Source organism: Oncorhynchus clarkii, chromosome 16, assembly GCF_045791955.1.
Source record: "Oncorhynchus clarkii lewisi isolate Uvic-CL-2024 chromosome 16, UVic_Ocla_1.0, whole genome shotgun sequence".
Classification (NCBI taxonomy): Eukaryota; Metazoa; Chordata; class Actinopteri; order Salmoniformes; family Salmonidae; genus Oncorhynchus; species Oncorhynchus clarkii.
In genome coordinates, this window is record NC_092162.1 from 49052138 (window position 1) to 49079637 (window position 27500).

Genomic DNA, 27500 nt, shown 5'->3' on the forward strand with positions numbered 1-27500 from the left:
AGGAGCACATTATATCCAACCAGGCAGAACATTGCTTGAGTAGGCCGCACTTGAGAAACCCATCAGGATAAATGAATAAACAAACAAACAAACAAACATCGAAACAAACAAATGTGTTTCTGCAGTGCAGGGTGGTCATGGACAGTGGTGGCGGGTCTGTAGGTCTGGTAGAAGAAACTTCTGTCTGTCTGCAGCCAGTCTCCAACAACGTGATGGACTCGTTTCAGAACTGGGCTTAGTCCCTGATAGGAGGGCTATGCCCAAAACATGATCAAACACTCCATCCTTATGGAGTTCCTACATGCAGTAACTCTACGCTGAGTGTACAAAACATTAGGAACACCCTCCTAATATTGAGTTGCACCCCCCTTGCCCTCACAACAGCCTCACTTCGGTGGGGCATGGACTCTACAAGGTGTCGAAAGCGTTCCACAGGGATGCTGGCCCATGTTGACTCCAATGCTTCCCACAGTTGTGTCCAGTTGGCTGGGTGTCTTTTGGGTGGTGGACCATTCTTGATACACACGGGCAATTGTTGAGCATGAAAAACCCAGCAGCGTTACACACTCAAACCGGTGCACCTGGCTCCAACTGTACTACCATACCCCGTTCAAAGGCACTTAAATATCTTGTCTTGCCCATTCACCCTCTGAATGGCACACATACTGTACACAATCCATGTCTCAATTGTCTCAAGGCTTAAAAATCCTTCTTTAACCTGTCTCCTCCTCTTCATCTCCACTGATTGAAGTGGACTTAACAAGTGACATCAATAAGGGATCACAGCTTTCACCTGGATTCACCTGGTCAGTCTGTGTCCTGGGAAGTTCCTAATGTTTTGTACACTCAGGGTATATTATAACACCCACTGGGGGAATGAAACACTTCTGCTATTTGTCCTTGTCCAATTCATAACCATTAGAGCAGCTGTGGCTGTGGAGATGGAAACACGGAGATGGAGATTAGTCTTTATTAGCTGATTATTACAAGAAGCATCCACACACCAGAGTAAGGTCATGTGTATCTCTGTTCTCCGCCTGTCACCTACATTTCCTGCTCTGGAGGGTGAAATGTAGGCCTAGTGTACTTCCTTAGATTAAGATATTACACGTTAGGCTAGCTTTGGTTAACACCAGTTAATACCGGTTGTCAAAGTCGACGATGCATTTGTGGCTCTATGTCTGATAAAGTATCTGTTCATGGTATAAACCTGGAAAGGAAAAGCTACTACTCAGTCCTAATTTCTGTATTCATGCGTTTAGACAGGCATCCTCAGTTTCTCCTCTCTCTCTCCTCCACATCTGCCAAGCATAATTCCTTCCTTCCCTCGAATTTACAGTCTGTCTCATCTGGCTGTCAGGTGGGTTTTTTTCCTCCGCCTTCTCCCGTCTCTCTGGTGTTGTGAAAGCATTTCTGCTGTGAGTACACACAGGCACGCACACACACACACACACACTCGCACACACACACACACACACACACGAATGCACACACACACGAATACACACACACACACGAATACACACACACACACGAATACACACACACACACACACACATACACACACACACACACACACTAGAGGGCGTGCGTCCAACAGGGTCATGGTAAGCTGCAGTAGCACTACAGTAAATAGACTGTAAACAAGCAAGGGAGGATGAGACCGGACCAGCACAAGCTCCAGCCCTCAGCCCTGCTGAAGTTTGGCTTTCTCCATCCCCAGTGTCACTACTGAGAACAGCCCAGCCAACTCCACCACTACTGCAGCCAGCCTTACGGAATGGGACTGACATCTGTGGATGTACCATTAACACTAGAAGTGCTGGGCCTGGAGGGACCCTACTTGAAGCCTCTTTTGGAGGTCAACGTAACAGTCTAATAAATAAATGTCATATGCTATTAGAAAAAGACTCCTTTGGTTGTGTTTAAGAATATAAAATATAGTAAAACATCAAAGCATTTTCATTAGTTTGTGTAGGCTGTAGGCTGTATGTAAAAACGAAAACCACTAAAAAGCCCACAATTCAAGTGTTAAATCGATCACAAAGAAATCTCTTCTAATTTTGTTTCAGAAATAGTATGGTAATAAGAAAATGTATTTCAAAAGATAGAATAGCACATTTGAAGTCTTATTTTGTTACCAGTATTTGCTTAGTAGTCTGAGCGGCGTGCTTCGCCGTGCTTCGCCGTGCTTCGCCTTGCTTCGCCGTGCTTCGCCATGTTGGGAACACCAGTTCTTCTTGGAAAAGGGGATATTTTGAAATAGAGCTGACCTCACCTGTTTTACAAACTGCTCTTTCTGATACTAAACAGAAATCATGTGCATGTGATTCTGTAGGAGGATTCCAAAAAGTGACTTTTTGTCACTCTGTTTCCCTGCTTCAATTGATAATATTGTCACTCATCAGACTATTGTGAATGGAATCTTGTCCTCAGGCTAACTCTATTATTATACCTATGTGTTCAATTAGTTTCGATATAGTTTAGGTGTAGTTTTGATGGGCCATCATCAGCTGGGCAGGCTGACTGGCGGTGAATTACTGGTGGTGAATTACTAATGGTGAATTACTAATGGTGAATTACTAATGGTGAATTACTGGTGGTGAATTACTGGCGGTGAATTACTAATGGTAAATTACTGGCGGTGAATAACTAATGGTGAATTACTGGCAGTGAATTACTAACGGTGAATTACTGGCGGTGAATTACTAATGGTGAATTACTGGCGGTGAATTACTGGCGGTGAATTACTAATGGTGAATTACTAATGGTGAATTACTAATGGTGAATTACTAGTGGTGAATTACTGGCGGTGAATTACTAATGGTAAATTACCGGCCGTGAATAACTAATGGTGAATTACTGGCGGTGAATTACTAACGGTGAATTACTGGCGGTGAATTACTAATGGTGAATTACTGGCGGTGAATTACTAATGGTGAATTACTGGTGGTGAATTACTAACGGTGAATTACTGGCGGTGAATTACTAACGGTGAATTACTGGCGGTGAATTACTAACGGTGAATTACTGGCGGTGAATGAGGGCCAGGGAGGAAAAATGACATAACCTCTTAACACTGCTTATAACACAAATTCTGTTTGCGATATTTCAGTTATTTCAACATGCGTGTGTTACAGATGTAGGATCTTAATTTGAGCCCGTTTGCTACAGCAGGAAAATAATCCTGCAGCAACAGAAAATGTGAATTATCATGTGGATTATGATGGTTCTATATCTGGTTCTCCCCTCTCCTCGCGCTCAGGGATCCAAGCCTGCCACTGATCTGCACCTACTTTAATTATTCAAAGTGTATTCAATCTTCATTTCCAGATGCCACAATGTCTGTCCTCCTAATGGAGGCTGGGGATGAATTTTACATAGAAGAGTTGAGATCCTGGTGACAGCTTCTTCATGTGGGGTTCGGTCCAATGACACCATCAGGGCCAGCTCCACTTCCTGTATTTTCTCTTGAATAATTCCTAGTCATCTAATGCTGCTGTCCTAGTTCTCCCCTTCAGAGAAAGTACTGACTCTAGAACTCCCCTTGCAGCATCAGCATAATACGAGATCAGTGATCATGTTTCATGTTTGGGGCAAAGCTAGTTCTTTTACAGCTTGTACAATATTATTAATGCTATAAACTGCACTAAAGTATTATTAGCCAAGTCGTCAGTATCTGTGATTTCGTAGCAGATTTCTCCCAGGAGTTTTTGAACGGGCATATTTCATCTCCCCAGCGTCGTCCGGGTCCGGGTTTGGCCGGGGTAGGCCGTCATTGTAAATAAGAATTTGTTCTTAACTGACTTGCCCAGTTAAATAAAGGTTAAATAAAAAAGAAAGAAAGCAAGCTCTCTGGGCTCTCCCTACTCTCCGTGCTCCATCACAGGAGGGCCCAGGAGTGGGCGGACACTCCAAACACCTTTTCATGGTTCAAAGTAGCTTTCCTTTAACCGCCGAGCTCTTCTGATAGCCTCATGATGTCTTATCTAGCACAGTTCTAACACTGTCTCGCCACAGGACTAGACCTTGGGGACTTACTTCATACAACCCAATGACTGTTACTCTTTACGACTTTTGTCATAGTAATATAATTACGAGGTGAAATAATATAGTTCTGTACAGACTTATACCTGCCTGTAAATTGGTTAATTATGGTAGTTTATTGCAATGTGATCTTATGGTCCTAAACACAACCCAATATCAATTGTCTGAGCTCAGTGTTTCCTAGCATCAAGTCTGTGCGTTGATCTGGTGTGGCTTATTACATGTATTCACGTCTCTGCATACAGCCCAGATACAGTGGCACAGAAACTGACAGGACCATCTCTGATAAAACAAAGCCCAGAGCTCCATTGTGTTTGACTCTAAACAGCTCAGCTCTGTCCAAATGAAGAGGCCAGCGGGGAACTATTGGATTCGGCGGGGAGCGGCCCGACAGGCCTTAAATCACTGAGAAGTCTTGATGGATATGATATGCTGCTCGCTGGCCCTCTTGACCTGTCTGCACAGTATTCTTAGGAGAGATCTATGGGGACGTGTATTGGCTCGCATGAAACCCAGCAAACCCGGCAAAGTGAGATCATATTATTCAGCGTCTGTCCGTCCTTGTCTCCCTCGAGAGATGTAGTCATCAGAGCCCTTTTTCTTCTTCCTCTTTCTCTCTCATTCCCCTCTGTGTGTTGGGTTGGTGTGCGTTGCGCTGATCGATGTGGGCCCTGCTCCTTGCCAGGGGGCCAGTTCACTGGGCTGTATCGGTAATCCATAAGGGTGCTCGGCAACTCTCTACTCGCCCCACCTCGCCTCGCCCCACCTCGCCTCGCCCCACCGCACACCCTTCTGTCAATCACAAAGCTACTCATCTATCAAACCCCCTTGTCGCCAGCAGTGACTCCCCATTCTTCATGGTGGATTGGGATTGATCAGGGTGCCTGGAGGAGGTTCCCAAGAGGTCACAGCCAGCAGCCCACAGAGACCTCAGCATCCCATGATGACATCACCTCATTACTGTAGGGTCATGCAGGGCCAATGGCAGATCAATGAGAAATCATCTGCATGAGAAACTAGGAAGACCCTCATTCCTCACTCTCCATGGCCTACAAACCCTACCCTCTCCCTCTGCTGGTGTTTTTAGAGTTCATCACCGTTGTAGCTGTCTCCCTCCCTCTCTCTCGCTCTCTCTCTCCCCTCTCTCTCTCTCTCGCTCTCTCTCACCCTTTCTCCCGTTCTCTCTCGCTCTCTCTCGCTCGCTCTCTCTCTCGCTCTCTCTCGCTCGCTCTTTCTCTCTCGCTCTCTCTTGCTCTCTCTCGCTCTCTCTCGCTCTCTCTCGCTCTCTCTCGCTCTCTCTGTCTCGCTCTCTCTCTTGCTCTCTCTCTCGCTCTCTCACTCTCTCTCTCACTCTCTCTCTTGCTCGCTCTCTCGCTCTCTCTCGCTCTCTCTCTCGCGCTCTCTCTCGCTCTCTCTCTCTCTCGCTCTCTCTCTCTCACTCACTCTCTCGCTCGCTCGCTCTCTCTCTCTCGCTCTCTCTCTCTCGCTGTCTCTCTCTCTCGCTCTCTCTCGCTCTCTCTCTCTCTCACTCTCTCTCTCTCTCTCTCTCGCTCTCTCTATCGCTCTCTCTCTCTCGCTCTCTCTCTCGCTCTCTCTCTCTCGCTCTCTCTCTCTCTCGCTCTCTCTCTCGCTCTCTCTCTCTCTCTCTCTCTCTCTCTCTCTCTCGCTCTCTCTCTCTCTATCTTGCTCTCTCTCTCTCTCTCTCTCTCTCTCTCTCTCTCTCTCTCTCTCGTTCTGCTGTTTGTTATGTGAGCCCTGCTTAATGTTCTCAGACTGCCACCTCGGCAGTGTTGCACGGCTTGCTGGGAGGGGATGGCTGGATGCTAACAGAAATCTGTTGCCAGAGGGGGCATGGCTGGAGGCTGCGTTTCAGCAAAACAAACACCATGGAGACGAGCAAGCCATACAGAGCTGCCAGGGCCAAGCTAGCGCTAACAGGAGGATATGGGGGAAGTCGAGATGAGTCTGGAGCCAGAAACTCATCTTTATCTGCTGCTGGCCGACTCCTTATGCCTTCTTCCTGTTTGCCCTCAAGACGGGTTTCTCTGCAGCGCTCCGGCTCCCAACTCCAGGGTTAGATTGGGTTTTTGGAGCAGAGACAGCTGTAAGCTCTGCCTCTCTCTCTCTCTCTCTCTCTCTCTCTCTCTCTCTCTCTCTCTCTCTCTCTCTCTCTCCCAGAGATCCAGCCTCGTCTTTCCCCCAAGGGGTGGATGGTAACACAAATAATCAGACAAACACTCTCCCCTTTGGTGAACCCCTGACTCTCCTCCTAACTCTCATTCCCACCTTAATAAACGTCTGTGTGACTTCCAGGGCTGTATCTCACCTCTGCCTGACTCCCAGCACCAGGGGAGAGAGGGGGAAGAGGGGGGAGAGGGGGAAGAGGGGGAAGAGGAGGGAGAGCCAACCTAACCAGGAGCCCCAGCTCACACATGCCTCTCTCTCTCTCTTTCTCCTTCTCTCACTCTGTCATTTCTAAGGAAATAAAGGAGTGAAAAATAAAAGAGAGAAACCCCTTCAGGGGAATCCCCTTGGTAAACCATTGTTCCATTATATTCCACAAGAGTGCAATCTGATCATTTTAACTCTGTTTTGACACCTGTCAGGACTGGTAATTAAATAGTTTAGATTTTTTCTTCACCACGTTTTGGTTCCTCACCTTATTTTCTCTCTCTCTTCCCTCAAGTTGTGTTCATCATCAGTTCCCTTCTGAACCTGGCGGGTCTTTGTCTCCTGGCTCTGGCTGATGGTTGATGGATTTGGCTGGGTTGGGTGCTGAGAGCTGCAGCATGTGGTTCTGGCTTGTCCCGCAGTGCTGATCCAGCACACTTTGTGTCTACGACCCTCCAATCCACGCCAATGCACTAGACCCCTGGGGTTTCTGCAGCAGGCGGGCGGGCCGTGTGTTGGCACAGGTGGGGCCAGAGTGTGGTCCAGACTGAGGACTTAGCAATCTGGCTGTCTTTGTCTCTGCACTGTCTGACCAGAGACACATGTATTACATACCATAGAAGGAGGCTGTGGTCTGACCCAGATAGTGGGCGATAGCAGCGTTCCACCACTGGTTGGGTGGGAAGACTGTTTGACTTCTTTGTCCTAGAGACAGACTGGTAAACACATAAATGTGTGCACACATGCACACACACACACACACACACACACACACACACACACACACATACACACACAGACACACATCCACACACACACACACACACACACACACACACACACACATCCATACACACATACATGTACACACAAACACACATACACAGTCCCTATCAGAGGCTGGAGGCAGTTCATTAAGCGTGTTGTTTACGCTTGTCTGTTCCTCACCTGTGTGCACTGAATACTAAAGCAAATGGCTGCCTGGCCACCAGCACAACGTCTCGTTCAGACTCAGCGCAGCCCCCGTGGAATTGATCATCCTCTCTCCACGCCGCTTTAGAATTGGGGATTCATTCACAAGCCCCATTATTCTTGTTTCGCTATTTGGGTTTGTGCCTATCGGGAGGAGAATAGGTATCACCCAATTCCATTAAGTCCAATGATTTTTTTGGCCCGCTGTCTTTCTGATTCAAATTGCAATTTCAAGTCATTACCTGCACTTAATTTAACGCTGGTTTAGCAAAGCACAAACTGATTTACAAATGAGCCTGCAGACCAGGGAGATGATGTTGAGCTAATAATGATTAAAGAGACCAAAGTTACCATGAATATTTTGGGAGTATTGCCTTCCCAGAATATTACCGTACCCGATAGTGTTTATTTAAGGTAATATGGACCTCAGAGTTCCTTATCCTCAGTAGTTAAGGATAGTCTTCAGCTATTGGCAAATAGCTCCCTATTGTCTTGAGGCGACTCCTATACATTTCTTCTAGCTTAGCTATCAAGAGTCTTCCATTGTCTCATACGTAGTAATTGAGGACAAAGACAGGTCTGTCCAGATTCACAGGGAAATTGCATAATCATATATTTATTCAGGAGAGGAGTTGGTGGTGAGGAGCAGAGGAAAGGAGGCAAGAGGAGAGGTGAGTAGGGGAGGGAAGAAGGTAGAAGAGAGGAGAAAAGAGGACAGGAGGAGCGCTGTGGTGGAACACAGTTTAATGGCAGGGCAGCAGTGGAAGCTGTCCAATGGAAGCGCCTGGCTGCCTGGTGTCACGGAGACCTGTGTTGGCTTCTGAAAAGGAGTCTGTTTGCACAGCCCAACTCATGATAAGAAGCTTCACTCACACACACAGGAATGATATTCACAGTCCTCAGTATAGAGTATACTAGACACTGGAGTCATCCACTACAACTGAGAATTAAAATAGCAATTATATTATGTTTGAATTTCCTCAAACATCTACAAATGTTGATATTGGAATCGTTTTGGCTTAAGGTACAGATTCATGACATATTTTTTGTATTTATGCTTGGCCCTTTGTCTCTTCCTGCTGACCAAGACCGTCTGCTGTCTGGACTTGTTTGTCCAGCATATTGGCGTTGACTCGGTTGAATAGAAAGAGAAACAGCACATTTCATTCACTCCCATTAGCATGGTACTGTTAATGTGTTTGCTATGTAACTGTTTGGAAAGGTAGTATCTTTTCTGTACAGCCTGTCGCTAAATCTTGTGTGGGAGAGGGTGACGTCTAAAATCAACAAACAGCGAGTGGGACACATGACAATTGTGTCTGTGGTGGCCCGTCTTCCGTTAGTTGATGTATTTCTTTAGCTGCCTGCTGCCTTGCTCCTGTCCTCTCCAGTGCCCCCGTGTTGGGCAGAGAGGGGTCAGGGCCCAGAGAGGAGACAAGACAGCACTTGCTGCTCTTCCCACTGATCGTCTGGACTGGACTGGCTTTTTGGCCCAGACGCTGTTGGCGTCCGTACCCACGAACACAGCCCTGCCAAAACCTTTAAATGGCATTAACACTTGAATTGCTTAATTTTGTTTTGTCTCGCTAATCCGTTGGCATGGCAACAAACTATGTGGTCGCTAATCACTTTGCCACCCCCCCCCCTACAAAAATATGCCAGTTTCTCAGAGCAATTAGGCCCATTACATGGCTTTATACAATTATAAATACTGCATTCCTCTTGTCTCTTGTCTTTGTATCACTCTGTGCTTAAATCCTCACACACTGTGCATCAAGACCACTTTCAAAATCACTAACGCTTTATGGACATTATACCAGCATGCTATACTTACTTCTCCCGTCCAGTAAATCTCCAGTCCACCATTTCCTTACTTTGACCTGCTTACAGAATAGAGGGCGAACCACTGTCTCTTTCCCTGTTCCCAGGAGTGTCCCCAGATCCTGCCATCCACCCAGATCTACATCCCCGTGGGGGTGATGAAGCCCATCACCCTGCTGGCTAAGAACCTGCCTCAGCCCCAGTCTGGACAGAGGAACTATGAGTGTATCTTCCACATCCAGGGAGCCACCTACAGCGTCACCGCCCTACGCTTCAACAGCACCAGCATCCAGTGTCAGAGGACCTCGGTGAGTACCATACCTGTCCTGTCTTATTCTGCTGTCCTACCACCCCCCAACCCAACCACCATCCTAGTCATACGGTGTAGTCGTACAGTGTAGTCTAAAGGTTGCATTTGTTTCTGTGTGTTTCTCTCTGTGTGTTCACTTTCTAATTTGTAAACATGGAATAGTTTTTTCTCTGCTAGCCAGAGTGGTTCTGTCTTCTTGCTTTTATCTACTTTGGTTTCCCCCCACCTCTCTGCCCTGTTCTTTTCAAATCTCTTAGTATGCCATTTAGTTGTAATAATAGCAGCAGCAGCCGTCCTTAGCCATTATCTGCCTTGCTCGCCTCTCCCCCTCTCCCCCGCTCTCTCTCCTTTCTCTCTCTCTGTCTCTGTCCGTCTCTCTCTTCTCTCTCTCTGTCCATCTCTCTCTCCATTTATCTTTTTTTTCTCCCTCTCTCAGTCTCTCCTTTCATTCAGCTGTAGGTTTGTCCAGCTAGCTCGGCCTGGGAGGACAGTGCTGTAACCATTCAGGCTCAATGAAACACAAGGCTGTGTAATCACTTTAACGGACTGCCATCTGCAGTCATTAACGGGTAGAGTGGGCCTGTGCGTCTGACAGTGGTATGACACTCGTCTGCGCAGCTTTATCGATGGCCATTATAGAACTCTCCTGTCTCACTCGGGAAACTCTTGGCTCTTCTGAAGGGAAGCTAATTACGCAGCTAAGAGCACGAGGAGAGCTGTCTCACTAAACAGGCCTTTATCGACTGTTTGCTGTTGCAGCCATTTCAAATCAACAGCTTCTGCCCGCTCAGCCAGTGGCATGCCATTTCTCCATTCGATTTTAGCAGCAGACAGAACGATATTGGTGTGAATGTTGAGCTAGGGCTGCCAAACAACTGGCTACACAGCAAGGGGCCAAGAAAACGTTGTCGCTGTCTAATGGTAACAAACAGCATGACAAGGTGTTATGGTTAGTATGCATCGCGCAGCAAATGTTTTTTAGACGTGTATTTGTGCTCCCTTTCAGCCTGTAGGGCGAGGCTAGTCCAACGGTCTCCCTCTCTCTGGATGCCACCTCTGGGTCGTCAGTCAGGCAGGGTGCTGCCTGCTGGTGGAGGGAGGGAGACACACTGAAACATGTCACCGCCGCTGTTCAGCAAGCCAGACAAGCTGTCAATTTGAATAGGAAACGGCAATTTCAGCCGTGTTAATTTCCGTAGTGCAATCACGGCCGTTAAATGGGACCATTTAAGGGTTACTTAACGTGCTGTGATTTTAGCATGAGTGGAGCATGTCTCTGCAGAGCTTATTATGAGATGGTCCCAGGGCTCGCACAGTGAAAAAGCTGAAATTCACTACCTTCACTCATCTGCTTGCTCTGCCTTAATATTTAGCCTCACGATTTAGCCGCCAAGCAAAGACCTGATACAAAATACATGTAGAAATGTTTTGCTCAGTGAAATGAACATCCAACCAGTGTGGAGTTGTGACCGTGTGTGACAGCAACACTGTGAGCTTATTACAGTATTATAGGCACTATGTCCTGGGATTTCCTGGGATCTTCTACGCAGAAGAACCTTACCTTCTAACGACTATTTTGTGGCTTGTGAGCATCAGAGTCTCAGCTTCTCATAGGTGGGCCATAATAGTTTGTAGCTCAAACCGTTTGGTCTTTACAGGCGTTTTTGTGAGAAGAACCGTTTTCGGGTCCGCCCTTGTCTCAGAAACACCGCTACAGCTCATCCCCCGTTTATCACACAGACTAATGGTTGATATCAGTGGATGCAGAAGAACATCTCAAACACAATGTTTAAAAGGGGTTAGAAGTCCAAAACGTGGCAGTGTTACCGTGGGATTCAAGAGAGGAAAATGATAAATTATAAATGATCAGATGGTCATGTGCAGATAGAGATACTGGTGTGCAAAAGTGCAGAAAAGTAAATAAATAAAATAAGGCGGAGCTTTACCTAGCATGGACTTGTAGATGACATGGAGCCAGTAGAGAGAGAGAGGAAAACACTAAACAAACAACACAAAGAATTATCTATCCAAAATGGAGATGTATGGGTAAACCACTTCTCCAATATTTTTGGCTCTTTAACAAAGAATAAAGAGCAAAAGCATATACATGATCAAATACAGATCTTAGAATCAACTATTAAAGACTACCAGAACCCACTGGATTCTCCAATTACATTGAATGAGTTACAGGACAAAATAAAAACCCTCCAACCCAAAAAGGCCTGTGGTGTTGATGGTATCCTCAATGAAATGATCAAATATACAGACAACAAATTCCAATTGGCTATACTAAAACTCTTTAACATCATCCTTAGCTCTGGCATCTTCCACAATATTTGGAACCAAGGACTGATCATCCCAATCCACAAAAGTGGAGACAAGTTTGACCCCAATAACTCCTCTGCATTGTCATTAACAGAAGACTCGTACATTTCCTCAATGAAAACAATGTACTGAGCAAATGTCAAATTGTCTTTTTACCAAATTACCGTACAATAGACCATGTATTCACCCTGCACATCCTAATTGACAACCAAACAAACCAAAACAAAGGAAAAGTCTTCTCATGCTTTGTTGATTTCGAAAAAGCCTTCGACTCAATTTGGCATGAGGGTCTGCTATACAATCTGATGGAAAGTGGTGTTGGGGGTAAAACATACAACATTATACAATCTATGTACACAAACAGCAAGTTTGCGGTTAAAATTGGCAAAAAACACACACATTTCTTCACACAGGGTCGTGGGGTGAGACAGGGATGCAGCTTAAGCCCCACCCTCTTCAACATATGTATCAACGAATTGGCGCGTGCACTAGAAATTTCTGCAGCACCCGGCCTCACCATACTAGAATCCGAAGTCAAATGTCTGCTGTTTGCTGATGATCTGGTGCTTCTGCCACCAATCAAGGAGGGCCTACAGCAGCACCTAGATCTTCTAGATCACCTGGGCCCTGACAGTAAATCTCAGTAAGACCAAAATAATGGTGTTCCAAAAAAGGTCCAGTCACCAGGACCACAAATACAAATTCCATCTAGACACTGTTGCCCTAGAGCACACAAAAAACTATACATACCTTGGCCTAAACATCAGCGCCACAGGTAACTTCCACAAAGCTGTGAACAATCTGAGAGACAAGGCAAGAAGGGCATTCTATGCCATCAAAAGGAACATACATTTCAACATACCAATTAGGATCTGGCTAAAAACACTTGAATCAGTCATAGAGCCCATTGCCCTTTATGGTTGTGAGGTCTGGGGTCCGCTCACCAACCAAGACTTCACAAAATGGGACAAACACCAAATTGAGACTCTGCACGCAGAATTCTGCAAAAATATCCTCCGTGTACAACGTAGAACACCAAATAATGCATGCAGAGCAGAATTAGGCCGATACCCACTAATTATCAAAATCCAGAAAAGAGCCGTTAAATTCTATAACCACCTAAAAGGAAGCGATTCCCAAAACTTCCATAACAAAGCCATCACCTACAGAGAGATTAACCTGGAGAAGAGTCCCCTAAGCAAGCTGGTCCTGGGGCTCTGTTCACAAACACAAACACACCCTACAGAGCCCCAGGACAGCAGCACAATTAGACCCAACCAAATCATGAGAAAACAAAAAGATAATTACTTGACACATTGGAAAGAATTAACAAAAAAACTGAGCAAACTAGAATGCTATTTGGCCCTAAACAGAGAGTACACAGCGGCAGAATACCTGACCACTGTGACTGACCCAAAATTAAGGAAAGCTTTGACTATGTACAGACTCAGTGAGCATAGCCTTGCTATTGAGAAAGGCCGCCGTAGGCAGACATGGCTCTCAAGAGAAGACAGGCTATGTTCTCACTGCCCACAAAACAAGGTGGAAACTGAGCTGCACTTCCTAAACCTCCTGCCAAATGTACGACCATATTAGAGACACATATTTCTCTCAGATTACACAGATCCACAAAGAATTCAAAAACAAACCCAATTTTGATTAACTCCCATATCTACTGGGTGAAATTCCACAGTGTGCAATCACAGCAGCAAGATTTGTGACCTGTTGCCACAAGAAAAGGGCAACCAGTGAAGAACAAACACCATTGTAAATACAACCCATATTTATGCTTATTTATTTTCCCTTGTGTACTTTAACCATTTGTACATTGTTACAACACTGTAAATATACATAATATAACATTTGTAATGTCTTTATTGTTTTGAAACGTCTGTTTGTGTAATGTTTACTGTTCATTTGTATTGTTTATTTAACTTTTGTATATTATCTACCTCACTTGCTTTGGCAATGTTAACACATGTTTCCCATGCCAATAAAGCCCCTTGAATTGAATTGAAAATTAGTTTCAAGTTGAGCAGCAGCTGCTGAAAAAATGAGTTCCTACAAATATTTAATTTTACATGGTTTTTAGAGTGAAGTACATCGGAAAAAGGCAAACGAAAACTACAAGACTGAATAGGAGACAAAACAAGCAACAAACGAAGAAGATAAAAAAAAGTAACTATTTGTGATGAAATTGTACAGTTATCTTAGCTAGCTGAAATTTTTACCAGTTGCTAAGCAGTTGCTAGGGACTCTCCTGGAAGAAGCTAGCTAGTTAACAAAGAATATCTAGTTAACAGTAGAAAAGAAAGACAAAATAAGGACAGAAGACAGAGGACATCAAAGTGAAACAGTCCTCTAAAAACACAAGAGACAATAATACAAGAAACAAGGCTTTTATTGCAACATTGTAGCCAACATCACCAGCGTTGCTATGGAAATTGTTTACCCACAAGACATCCAGACAGAGAAAGCTAAGAAAGGTTTCAAAGGTTTGTTGATGGGACAGAACCATGAATGGCTGTTTGCAGATCTTACCAGTTGCAAAACAAGAGTGTATTGAATATTTAACACCAAACGAGGGCACATATGGAAAAGGGTTATTTGTAACCACTTCCCTTTTCTCAAAAAAAGAGAGGCATCAGTCAAGGATGTCAGATCAGCTTTTTTGAAGAAGCTGACCAGAGCAACACGTATCAAACAGTAAACTTATATAATGGAACTGTATTGATACAAGGCAATGTTTCAAGCCTCCAGGCTTTTGAGAATAGGTTTGCTACTCTAAAAGCAGAAGCTGAACTCATCTCAGAAACGGTGGAAAAAGAAAAGGAGGGAGATGGAGAAAAGCAGGCCCCAACGGTCTCTGTGACCCAGCAGGAAGCCCTCAGTGTCCCTCTACCTACTTCACCTGCAGCAGACAGAGACAAGGGCATGTCTACAACACTAAGAACACCTGCTATGCAACGTTTCCACAACACCCTCGCTCTAGTCGAAGCAGAAGTCATAGAACTCAGAGAGAACAAACTTCAAGAGGAGGACACTGTCCAGAAACTAAAAGAAGAGATGAAACCTTTCCGGGAGGAGAGCAGAGCATCTATTGCTAAATTAGAAACCAGAATGGACAAACTGAGTCAGACAAATGATGACCTCAGAAATCATCTGAGCACAACAAGAAAGGAGCTAGAACAAAGAGAGAGGTACATTGACACCCTCAACCAGCAGCTAGTCATTATGTCCTCTGCATCTAGAGAACATGTCCACCAGCTTGGCATAACACAAGCAGAACCTGAGACCAGCATGGCCTCCACCACCTGATGACACTGCACCAGCCTAACAGTCTGCTCTAGCCCATGTCAGCCTACCTGCTTCCCAGTCTGCTCCAGCCCGAGGTCAATCTATCAGTCACCCAGTCTGCTCCAGCCCAGGTCAGCCTCCCAGTCTGCTCCAGCCCAGGTCAGCCAACCAGCCTCCCAGTCTGCTCCAGCCCAGGTCAAGCTACCAGCCTCTCAGTCTGCTCCAGCCCAGGTCAAATCAAATCAAATTTATTTATATAGCCCTTCGTACATCAGCTGATATCTCAAAGTGCTGTACAGAAACCCAGCCTAAAACCCCAAACAGCAAGCAATGCAGGTGTAAAAGCACGGTGGCTAGGAAAAACTCCCTAGAAAGGCCAAAACCTAGGAAGAAACCTAGAGAGGAACCAGGCTATGTGGGGTGGCCAGTCCTTTTCTGGCTGTGCCGGGTGGAGATTATAACAGAACATGTTCAAATGTTCATAAATGACCAGCATGGTCCAATAATAATAGGGCAGAACAGTTGAAACTGGAGCAGCAGCACGGCCAGGTGGACTGGGGACAGCAAGGAGTCATCATGTCAGGTAGTCCTGAGGCATGGTCCTAGGGCTCAGGTCCTCCGAGAGAGAGAAAGAAAGAGAGAAAGAGAGAATTAGAGAGAACACACTTAAATTCACACAGGACACCGAATAGGACAGGAGAAGTACTCCAGATATAACAAACTGACCCTAGCCCCCCGACACAAACTAATGCAGCATAAATACTGGAGGCTGAGACAGGAGGGGTCAGGAGACACTGTGGCCCCATCCAACCAGGTCAGCCAACCAGCCTCCCAGTCTGCTCCAGCCCAGGTCAGCCAACCAGCCTCTCAGTCTGCTCCAGCCCAGGTCAACCAACCAGCCTCCCAGTCCGCTCCAGTCCAGGTCAGCCAACCAGCCTCCCAGTCTGCTCCACCAAGACAATCACCCACAACTGCAATCCTAATTGATTCAAAAGGGAAGTTCTTAGTCCAGGAAAGATGATTCCCTAGACACCAGGTGTATAAGTTCTGGTTTCCTACAACTGACAGTGCAATGCAGCTACTCAGTCAGACCAGGATTGACACCCCTGACAACATCATCATCCACACTGGCACAAACGACCTTCATGCCAAAGGTGAAAATGTATCTGGGGCAGTGAGAAGAGTGGCAGAACGGCTATGTTCCCAACAACCAATATAGTTGTGTCCACCCTCCTACCAAGAAAAGACTTCCCAGGACAGTTGATCAACAAAGTAAATCAACAGATCACTGTGGACTGTGCCTCACTGCTCAACGTCAGAACGGCTCACCATCCCACTCTGACATGTCAACACTTATACGATAATGTACATCTTGATCAGGACAGTATCAGAACCTTTGCCAAGGACATAAAGGATGCAACACTTGGCAGGGACCCACACACCCATCAACCCAGCAGCAGAGGCCCCCCCACTCCACTTTCTGAAAAAACAGTACCCCCACCATCTCCAGGAGAAAAGAGCCAGACACGGCTTATTACAGCACAGCTCTACTAGACCAGACCCATCACAGCACAGCTCTACTAGACCAGACCCACCTTAGGACAGCACGACCAGACCCGGCCCATCACAGCACAGCTCTACTAGACCAGACCCATCACAACACAGCTCTACTAGACCAGACCAGACCCATCACAACACAGCTCTACTAGACCAGACCAGACCCATCACAACACAGCTCTACTAGACCCGGCCCATCACAACACAGCTCTACTGGACCTGGCCCATCACAACACAGCTCTACTAGACCCAGCCCATCACAACACAGCTCTACTAGACCAGACCCATCACAACACAGCTCTACTAGACCTGGCCCATCACAACACAGCTCTACTAGACCTGGCCCATCACAACACAGCTCTACTAGACCTGGCCCATCACAACACAGCTCTACTAGACCAGGCCCATCACAACACAGCTCTACTAGACCCGGCCCATCACAACACAGCTCTACTGGACCTGGCCCATCACAACACAGCTCTACTGGACCTGGCCCATCACAACATGGCTCTAGTAGACCTGGCCCGTCACAACACAGTTCTACTGGACCTGGCCCGTCACAACACAGCTCTACTGGACCTAGCCCATCACAACACAGCTCTACTAGACCAGACCCATCACAACACAGCTCTACTAGACCAGACCCATCACAATACAGCTCTACTAGACCAGACCCATCACAACACTGCTCTACTAGACCAGACCCATCACAGCACAGCTCTACTAGACCAGACCAGACCCATCACAACACAGCTCTACTAGACCAGACCCATCACAACACAGCTCTACTAGACCCGGCCCATCACAACACAGCTCTACTGGACCTGGCCCATCACAACACAGCTCTACTTGACCCGGCCCATCACAACACAGCTCTACTAGACCAGACCCATCACAACACAGCTCTACTAGACCCGGCCCATCACAACACAGCTCTACTGGACCTGGCCCATCACAACACAGCTCTACTAGACCAGACCCATCACAACACAGCTCTACTAGACCAGTCCCATCACAACACAGCTCTACTGGACCTGGCCCATCACAACACAGCTCTAGTAGACCCGGCCCATCACAACACAGCTCTAGTAGACCTGGCCCATCACAACACAGCTCTACTGGACCTGGCCCATCACAACACAGCTCTAGTAGACCTGGCCCATCAAAACACAGCTCTACTGGACCTGACCCATCACAACACAGCTCTACTGGACCTGGCCATCACAACACAGCTCTACTGGACCTGGCCCATCACAACACAGCTCTAGTAGACCTGGCCCATCACAACACAGCTCTACTAGATCAGACCCATCAAAACACAGCTCTACTAGACCAGACCCATCACAACACAGCTCTACTGGACCTGGACCTGGCCCATCACAACACAGCTCTACTGGACCTAGCCCATCACAACACAGCTCTACTAGACCAGACCCATCACAACACAGCTCTACTAGACCAGACCCATCACAATACAGCTCTACTAGACCAGACCCATCACAACACTGCTCTACTAGACCAGACCCATCACAGCACAGCTCTACTAGACCAGACCAGACCCATCACAACACATCTCTACTAGACCAGACCCATCACAACACAGCTCTACTAGACCCGGCCCATCACAACACAGCTCTACTGGATATGGCCCATCACAACACAGCTCTACTAGACCAGACCCATCACAACACAGCTCTACTAGACCAGTCCCATCACAACACAGCTCTACTGGACCTGACCCATCACAACACAGCTCTACTAGACCAGGCCCATCACAACACAGCTCTACTGGACCTGGCTCATCACAACACAGCTCTACTGGACCTGGCCCATCACAACACAGCTCTAGTAGACCCGGCCCATCACAACACAGCTCTAGTAGACCTGGCCCATCACAACACAGCTCTACTGGACCTGGCCCATCACAATACAGCTCTAGTAGACCTGGCCCATCAAAACACAGCTCTACTGGACCTGACCCATCACAACACAGCTCTACTGGACCTGGCCATCACAACACAGCTCTACTGGACCTGGCCCATCACAACACAGCTCTAGTAGACCTGGCCCATCACAACACAGCTCTACTGGACCTGGCCCATCACAACACAGCTCTACTAGATCAGACCCATCAAAACACAGCTCTACTAGACCAGACCCATCACAACACAGCTCTACTGGACCTGGACCTGGCCCATCACAACACAGCTCTACTGGACCTAGCCCATCACAACACAGCTCTACTAGACCAGACCCATCACAACACAGCTCTACTAGACCAGACCCATCACAATACAGCTCTACTAGACCAGACCCATCACAACACTGCTCTACTAGACCAGACCCATCACAGCACAGCTCTACTAGACCAGACCAGACCCATCACAACACATCTATACTAGACCAGACCCATCACAACACAACTCTACTAGACCCGGCCCATCACAACACAGCTCTACTGGACCTGGCCCATCACAACACAGCTCTACTAGACCAGACCCATCACAACACAGCTCTACTAGACCAGTCCCATCACAACACAGCTCTACTAGACCTGGCCCATCACAACACAGCTCTACTAGACCTGGCCCATCACAACACAGCTCTACTAGACTAGGCCCATCACAACACAGCTCTACTAGACCCGGCCCATCACAACACAGCTCTACTGGACCTGGCCCATCACAACACAGCTCTAGTAGACCTGGCCCATCACAACACAGCTCTACTGGACCTGACCCATCACAACACAGCTCTACTAGACCTGGCCCATCATAACACAGCTCTGCTGGACCTGACCCATCACAACACAGCTCTACTGGACCTGGCGCATCACAACACAGCTCTACTGGACCTGGCCCATCACAACACAGCTCTAGTAGACCCGGCCCATCACAACACAGCTCTAGTAGACCTGGCCCATCACAACACAGCTCTACTGGACCTGGCCCATCACAACACAGCTCTAGTAGACCTGGCCCGTCATAACACAGCTCTACTGGACCTGACCCATCACAACACAGCTCTACTAGACCCGGCCCATCACAACACAGCTCTACTGGACCTGGCCCATCACAACACAGCTCTAGTAGACCTGGCCCATCACAACACAGCTCTACTGGACCTGACCCATCACAACACAGCTCTACTAGACCTGGCCCATCACAACACAGCTCTAGTAGACCTGGCCCATCACAACACAGCTCTACTGGACCTGGCCCATCACAACACAGCTCTAGTAGACCTGGCCCATCAAAACACAGCTCTACTGGACCTGACCCATCACAACACAGCTCTGCTGGACCTGGCCATCACAACACAGCTCTACTGGACCTGGCCCATCACAACACAGCTCTAGTAGACCTGGCCCATCACAACACAGCTCTACTGGACCTGGCCCATCACAACACAGCTCTACTAGATCAGACCCATCAAAACACAGCTCTAGTAGACCAGACCCATCACAACACAGCTCTACTGGACCTGGACCTGGCCCATCACAACACAGCTCTACTGGACCTAGCCCATCAAAACACAGCTCTACTAGACCAGACCCATCACAATACAGCTCTACTAGACCAGACCCATCACAACACTGCTCTACTAGACCAGACCCATCACAGCACAGCTCTACTAGACCAGACCAGACCCATCACAACACATCTATACTAGACCAGACCCATCACAACACAGCTCTACTAGACCCGGCCCATCACAACACAGCTCTACTGGACCTGGCCCATCACAACACAGCTCTACTAGACCAGACCCATCACAACACAGCTCTACTAGACCAGTCCCATCACAACACAGCTCTACTAGACCTGGCCCATCACAACACAGCTCTACTAGACCTGGCCCATCACAACACAGCTCTACTAGACTAGGCCCATCACAACACAGCTCTACTAGACCCGGCCCATCACAACACAGCTCTACTGGACCTGGCCCATCACAACACAGCTCTAGTAGACCTGGCCCATCACAACACAGCTCTACTGGACCTGACCCATCACAACACAGCTCTACTAGACCTGGCCCATCATAACACAGCTCTACTGGACCTGACCCATCACAACACAGCTCTACTGGACCTGGCGCATCACAACACAGCTCTACTGGACCTGGCCCATCACAACATAGCTCTAGTAGACCCGGCCCATCACAACACAGCTCTAGTAGACCTGGCCCATCACAACACAGCTCTACTGGACCTGGCCCATCACAACACAGCTCTAGTAGACCTGGCCCATCATAACACAGCTCTACTGGACCTGACCCATCACAACACAGCTCTACTAGACCCGGCCCATCACAACACAGCTCTACTGGACCTGGCCCATCACAACACAGCTCTAGTAGACCTGGCCCATCACAACACAGCTCTACTGGACCTGACCCATCACAACACAGCTCTACTAGACCTGGCCCATCACAACACAGCTCTAGTAGACCCGGCCCATCACAACACAGCTCTAGTAGACCTGGCGCATCACAACACAGCTCTATTGGACCTGGCCCATCACAACACAGCTCTAGTAGACCCGGCCCATCACAACACAGCTCTACTAGACCTGGCCCATCACAACACAGCTCTAGTAGACCCGGCCCATCACAACACAGCTCTACTGGACCTGGCTCATCACAACACAGCTCTACTAGACCTGGCTCATTACAACACAGCACTGACCACTACTCTAGTGTCGGGCAGAACACTGTCCTTCATAGAAGTGGACCACATGATGCAGTCCATACCATGTATCATTCAGATCATCAGCCTACGTATGCTGAGGTAACCTCTGGCAAAAGACACCTAGAACAATCAGACATAGGAGAGGTGCACCAACTACTGCATCTAATATGCGCCAACTACTGCATCTAATATGCAGACTACTGAGTTAGACAGACCCTTTAATTCACACACACGCACACACACACGCACACATGCACGCACACACACACGCATGCACGCATGCACACACACACACTCACACTCACAGGGTTGCAGATTGCATTGTACTTATTTTGTGTGCAATCTTATTTCATTCTTATTCATTTGCTTACAACTATTCTTTATTTTATTGGCACTGGTATTATAATAATAATTATATGTGATGGTGTATGTGTGTATATATATATATATTATTATTATGTTTTTTTGTCAATGTACTTTACTCAAACCAGTGAATATCACTTATTATAAATGAGATCACTAACTATCAGCTCTTGGAATATCCAGGGCCTATACTCTTCACATTTTGGTTATTAAACAACAAATCCTGAATGGATTAAAAACATCAAGGGACAGGACATCGTAATCCTACTGGAAACATGGTGTCGTGGAGACACAGATACTCAGTGTCCCCCGGGCTATAGAGAAAGTTTACTACCATCAATCAAACATAAAAATGTTAAACGGGGCTGAGACTCAGGTGGAATCATCATTTGGCGTAAGCAGGACTTAGCACTGAATGAAATGAAAAAAGGTACTAATCACATTTAGCTAAAACTTAACGAAGGTACAATCTTTTGCGACAATGATGTATACATATGTGCAGCTTATGCTCCTCCTTCAGATTCATCATATTATGATGATCAGTTTTTTGACAATCTCCATACAAAAATCATTCAGTTTCAGGCAGAGGGTAAAGTGCTTCTTTGTGGAGATTTCAATGCAAGAACAGGTTCTGAGCCTGACTACACTCATACGGGAGGTAACCACCACATATTTGGACACCCCTCCTTGTACAGTAGCCCTATTATAAATAATAGAAACAGTCCTGACCAAATACTGAACAAAAATGGGGAGTTAGTGCATCTCTGTCGAGCCTTAGGCCTGTACATGCTTAATGGTAGTATCAGAGGGGACTCTTTAGGTCAGTTTACTTGCTGCTCAGCTCTTGGCACAAGTGTAGTCGATTATGACATCACTGACATTGACCCCTCCTCCATTAGTGCATTCACTGTCAGACCACAGACACCATTGTCATCATCAGAAACAAAAAACATCAGAAACAAAAAACAAAATGTTTCTGAAAAATGGTTTGATAACGAATGTGAAACAATTAGAAAACACCAAAGACAAATGTCAAATTAAAAACATAAGCGGAAAACAACCCAGAGCTACGATATGAATACTTTGAAACTCTGAAACAGTAGAAACATACACTGAAGCAGTAGAAACATACACTGAAACAGTAGAAACATACACTGAAACAGTAGAAACATACACTGAAACGGAAGAAATTGAATTATACCAACAAGACAATTGATAAAATTGAAAACGCAATTGACCAAAACCAATTCTGGGAAATGTGGAACAATTTAAGTAAAGCCACAAGAATTAGCCACACAAGATGAAGGAATTTGGAAAACTTATTTTGATCATCTATACAAAAACATCCCACAAAAAGACTTACAACAGAACCAATTAGAAATTCAAGAACAATGTGACATCCTTGAATCAGTCATTAAAAACAACTAACATCCATTAGATTACCCAATAACCCAACAAGAACTAAATGAAAACCTCAGATCTATAAAATGAAAGAAGGCTTGTGGTCTTGATAACATAAGAAATGAAATTGGACCATTCTCCAGCCCCAGGACACTATTTGACACAGAGGTAAAATACCTGCTACAGTGGGGAGAACAAGTATTTGATACACTGCCGATTTTGCAGGTTTTCCTACTTACAAAGCATGTAGAGGTCTGTAATTTTTATCATAGGTACACTTCAACTGTGAGAGACGGAATCCATAAAATCACATTGTATGATTTTTAAGTAATTAATTAGCATTTTATTGCATGACATAAGTATTTGATACATCAGAAAAGCAGAACTTAATATTTGGTACATAAACCTTTGTTTGCAATTACAGAGATCATATGTTTCCTGTAGTTCTTTACCAGGTTTGCACACACTGCAGCAGGGATTTTGGCCCACTCCTCCATACAGACCTTCTCCAGATCCTTCAGGTTTCGGGGCTGTCGCTGGGCAATACGGACTTTCAGCTCCCTCCAAAGATTTTCTATTGGGTTCAGGTCTGGAGACTGGCTAGGCCACTCCAGGACCTTGAGATGCTTCTTACGGAGACACTCCTTAGTTGCCCTGGCTGTGTGTTTCGGGTTGTTGTCATGCTGGAAGACCCAGCCACGACCCATCTTCAATGCTCTTACTGAGGGAAGGAGATTGTTGGCCAAGATCTCGCGATACATGGCCCCATCCATCCTCCCCTCAATACGGTGCAGTCGTCCTGTCCCCTTTGCAGAAAAGCATCCCCAAAGAATGATGTTTGCACCTCCATGCTTCACGGTTGGGATGGTGTTCTTGGGGTTGTACTCATCTTTCTTCTTCCTCCAAACATGGCGAGTGGAGTTTAGACCAAAAAGCTCTATTTTTGTCTCATCAGACCACATGACCTTCTCCCATTCCTCCTCTGGATCATCTAGATGGTCATTGGCAAACTTCAGATGGGCCTGGACATGCGCTGGCTTGAGCAGGGGGACCTTGCGTGCACTGCAGGATTTTAATCCATGACAGCGTAGTGTGTTAGTAATGGTTTTCTTAATGACTGTGGTCCCAGCTCTCTTCAGGTCCTGCCGTGTAGTTCTGGGCTGATCCCTCACCTTCCTGATGATCATTGAAGCCCCACGAGGTGAGATCTTGCATGGAGCCCCAGACCGAGGGTGATTGACCGTCATCTTGAACTTCTTCCATTTTCTAATAATTGCGCCAACAGTTGTTGCCTTCTCACCAAGCTGCTTGCCTATTGTCCTGTAGCCTATCCCAGCCTTGTGCAGGTCTACAATTTTATCCCTAATGTCCTTACACAGCTCTCTGGTCTTGGCCATTGTGGAGAGGTTGGAGTCTGTTTGATTGAGTGTGTGGACAGGTGTCCTTTATACAGATAACGAGTTCAAACAGGTGCAGTTAATACAGGTAATGAGTGGAGAACAGGAGGGCTTCTTAAAAAAAAACTAACAGGACTGTGAGAGCCGGAGTTCTTACTGGTTGGTAGGTGATCAAATACTTATTCCATGCAATAAAATGCTAATTAATTACTTAAAAATCATACAATGTGATTTTCTGGATTTTTGTTTTAGATTCCGTCTCTCACAGTTGAAGTGTACCTATGATAAAAATTTCAGACCTCTACATGCTTTGTAAGTAGGAAAACCTGCAAAATCGGCAGTGTATCAAATACTTGTTCTCCCCACTGTATATGCTGATGACTTGGTACTTCTATCACCAACCAAAGAAGGTCTTCAACAGAACCTTAATATTCTAGAGCAATTTTGCCATAATTGGGTCCTGGCAGTAAATTTCAAAAAAACGAAAATCATGATTTTCCCCCAAAAAAACTGATGTCAGAAACACAAATATTAATTCACCTTGAACAACACCATCATTGAACACACAAAAAATTACACATACCTTGGTCTGACCATATCTGCAACAGTGAATGCACTCAAAGAAAAAGCCCACAGAGTATTGTATGTATAAATGTAAAAATGTAATTATTCAATATCAACATCTCAATTAGAATTTTGACCCAAATATTTGACAGTGTAATCCTACCAATAACTCTTTACCGAAGTGGGGTTTGGGGGCCACTCAATAAACTGGACTTTAATATGTGGGACAAACATCCAATTGAAGCTCTACATGCAGAATTCTGTCGGAAAATTCTACAAGTCCAGAGAAATACACCAACTAATGCATGTAGGACAGAATTGGGCAGCTTTCCAGTAGTAATGGAAATTTTAAAAAGATCATGAAAATGTTGGCTACATCTAAATTCAAGTCTGCTGAGCCCAGAAACGAGCCCTCTCAGTCAGCTGGTGTAGGACCTAACCAACCAAGCTGACACCAGCACTGCTTCAAAAGAAAGAATTCCAATAAACAAAATTATGAATCAAAACACTCATATTTACAACAAAAACTAAACAAAATCCCAAAGCCGACTAAATTGCTATCTGATCCTAAACAGAGAATATGAATTGGCTGATTATCTCGACTGTCAGAGATACGAAGCAGAGACAGATCCTTACCAAGTACAGGCTGAGTGAACACCGATTGGCAATAGAAACCGGCAGACATAAAAAGACATGGCTACCCAAAGAGGAGTGTGAATGTGGTCACTGCACAACAGGGGAGGTAGAAACAGAGATGCACTTTCACCTTTACTGTGATAAGTATTCCTCACCAAGAGATTCCGTATTCACAGAAATGACTACATTTATTCCAAATTGTAACTTATTAAACCCAGAGGAAAATCTAAAACTACTCATGGGCGAAGGAGCAATGGCTCCTCTTGCAGCCAAATATGTATTTGCCTCCCATAGCCTGAGGGACACTGAATAATAACATCTGCATAGTAAATAGTAACTTACTTATTATTAGTATTATTGTTGTTACTATTATTGTTATTACTATTATTATTGTTGTTTATCATTCCAAATAGTAGTGGTATGGGTAGTAGGGTGATGGTAATGAGAGCAGTGTGATGATGGTGGTGGTAGTAGTAGTAGTAGTAATAATGATGATGGTAGTAGTAGTAGTAGTAGTAGTAATAATGATGATGGTAGTAGTAGTAGTAGTTGTAATAATGATGGTGGTGGTAGTAGTAGTTGTAGTAGTAATAATGATGATGGTAGTAGTAGTAGTAGTAGTGGTATGGGTAGTAGGGTGATGGTAATGAGAGCAGTGTGATGATGGTGGTAGTAGTAGTAGTAGTAGTGGTATGGGTAGAAGGGTGATGGTAACGAGAGCAGTGTAATGATGAGGTGGTAGTAGTAGTAGTAGTAGTAATAATGATGATGGTGGTGGTAGTAGTAGTAGTAGTAATAATGATGATGGCAGTAGTAGTAGTAGTAATAATGATGATGGTAGTTGTAGTAGTAGTAGTAGTAATAATGATGATGGTAGTAGTAGTAGTAGTAGTGGTATGGGTAGTAGGGTGATGGTAATGAGAGCAGTGTAATGATGATGGTGGTGGTAGTAGTAGTAGTAGTAGTAGTGGTAGTAATGATGATGGTAGTAGTAGTAATAATGATGATGGTAGTAGTAGTAGTAGTAGTGATATGGGTAGAAGGGTGATGGTAATGAGAGCAGTGTAATGATGGTGGTAGTAGTAGTAGTAGTAGTGGTATTGGTAGTAGGGTGATGGTAATGAGAGCAGTGTAATGATGATGGTGGTGGTAGCAGTAGTAGTAGTAATAATGATGATGGTAGTAGTAGTAGTAGTGGTATGGGTAGTAGGGTGATGGTAATGAGAACAGTGTAATGATGGTGGTGGTAGTAGTAGTAGTAGTAGTAATAATGATGATGGTAGTTGTAGTAGTAGTAGTGGTAGTAATAATGATGATGGTAGTTGTAGTAGTCGTGGTATGGGTAGTAGGGTGATGGTAATGAGAGCAATGTGATGATGATGGTAAGAGTAGTAGTAGTAGTAGTAGTAATAATGATGATGGTAGTTGTAGTAGTAGTAGTAGTAGTAGTAATGATGATGGTAGTAGTAGTAGTAGTAGTGATATGGGTAGTAGGGTGATGGTAATGAGAGCAGTGTAATGATGATGGTAGTAGTAGTAATAATCCTGATGGTAGTTGTAGTAGTAGTAGTGGTAGTAATAATGATGATGGTAGTTGTAGTAGTAGTAGGTGTAATAATGATGATGGTAGTAGTAGTAGTAGTAGTAATAATGATGATGGTAGTAGTAGTAGTAGTAGTGATATGGGTAGTAGGGTGATGGTAATGAGAGCAGTGTAATGATGAT

General features: G+C 45.6%; 1 protein-coding gene across 2 annotated transcripts in view; it reads left to right on the forward strand.

The window, feature by feature from the left end:
- LOC139368642 (plexin-A1-like) overlaps nt 1-27500 on the forward strand; it is a 304007-nt gene that overhangs the window by 206105 nt on the left and 70402 nt on the right. For both annotated transcript variants that reach the window (XM_071107765.1, XM_071107766.1), the window contains exon 10: nt 9340-9540. In XM_071107765.1, the coding sequence (XP_070963866.1) occupies nt 9340-9540 (201 nt within the window). The remainder of the gene's footprint in view (nt 1-9339; nt 9541-27500) is intronic.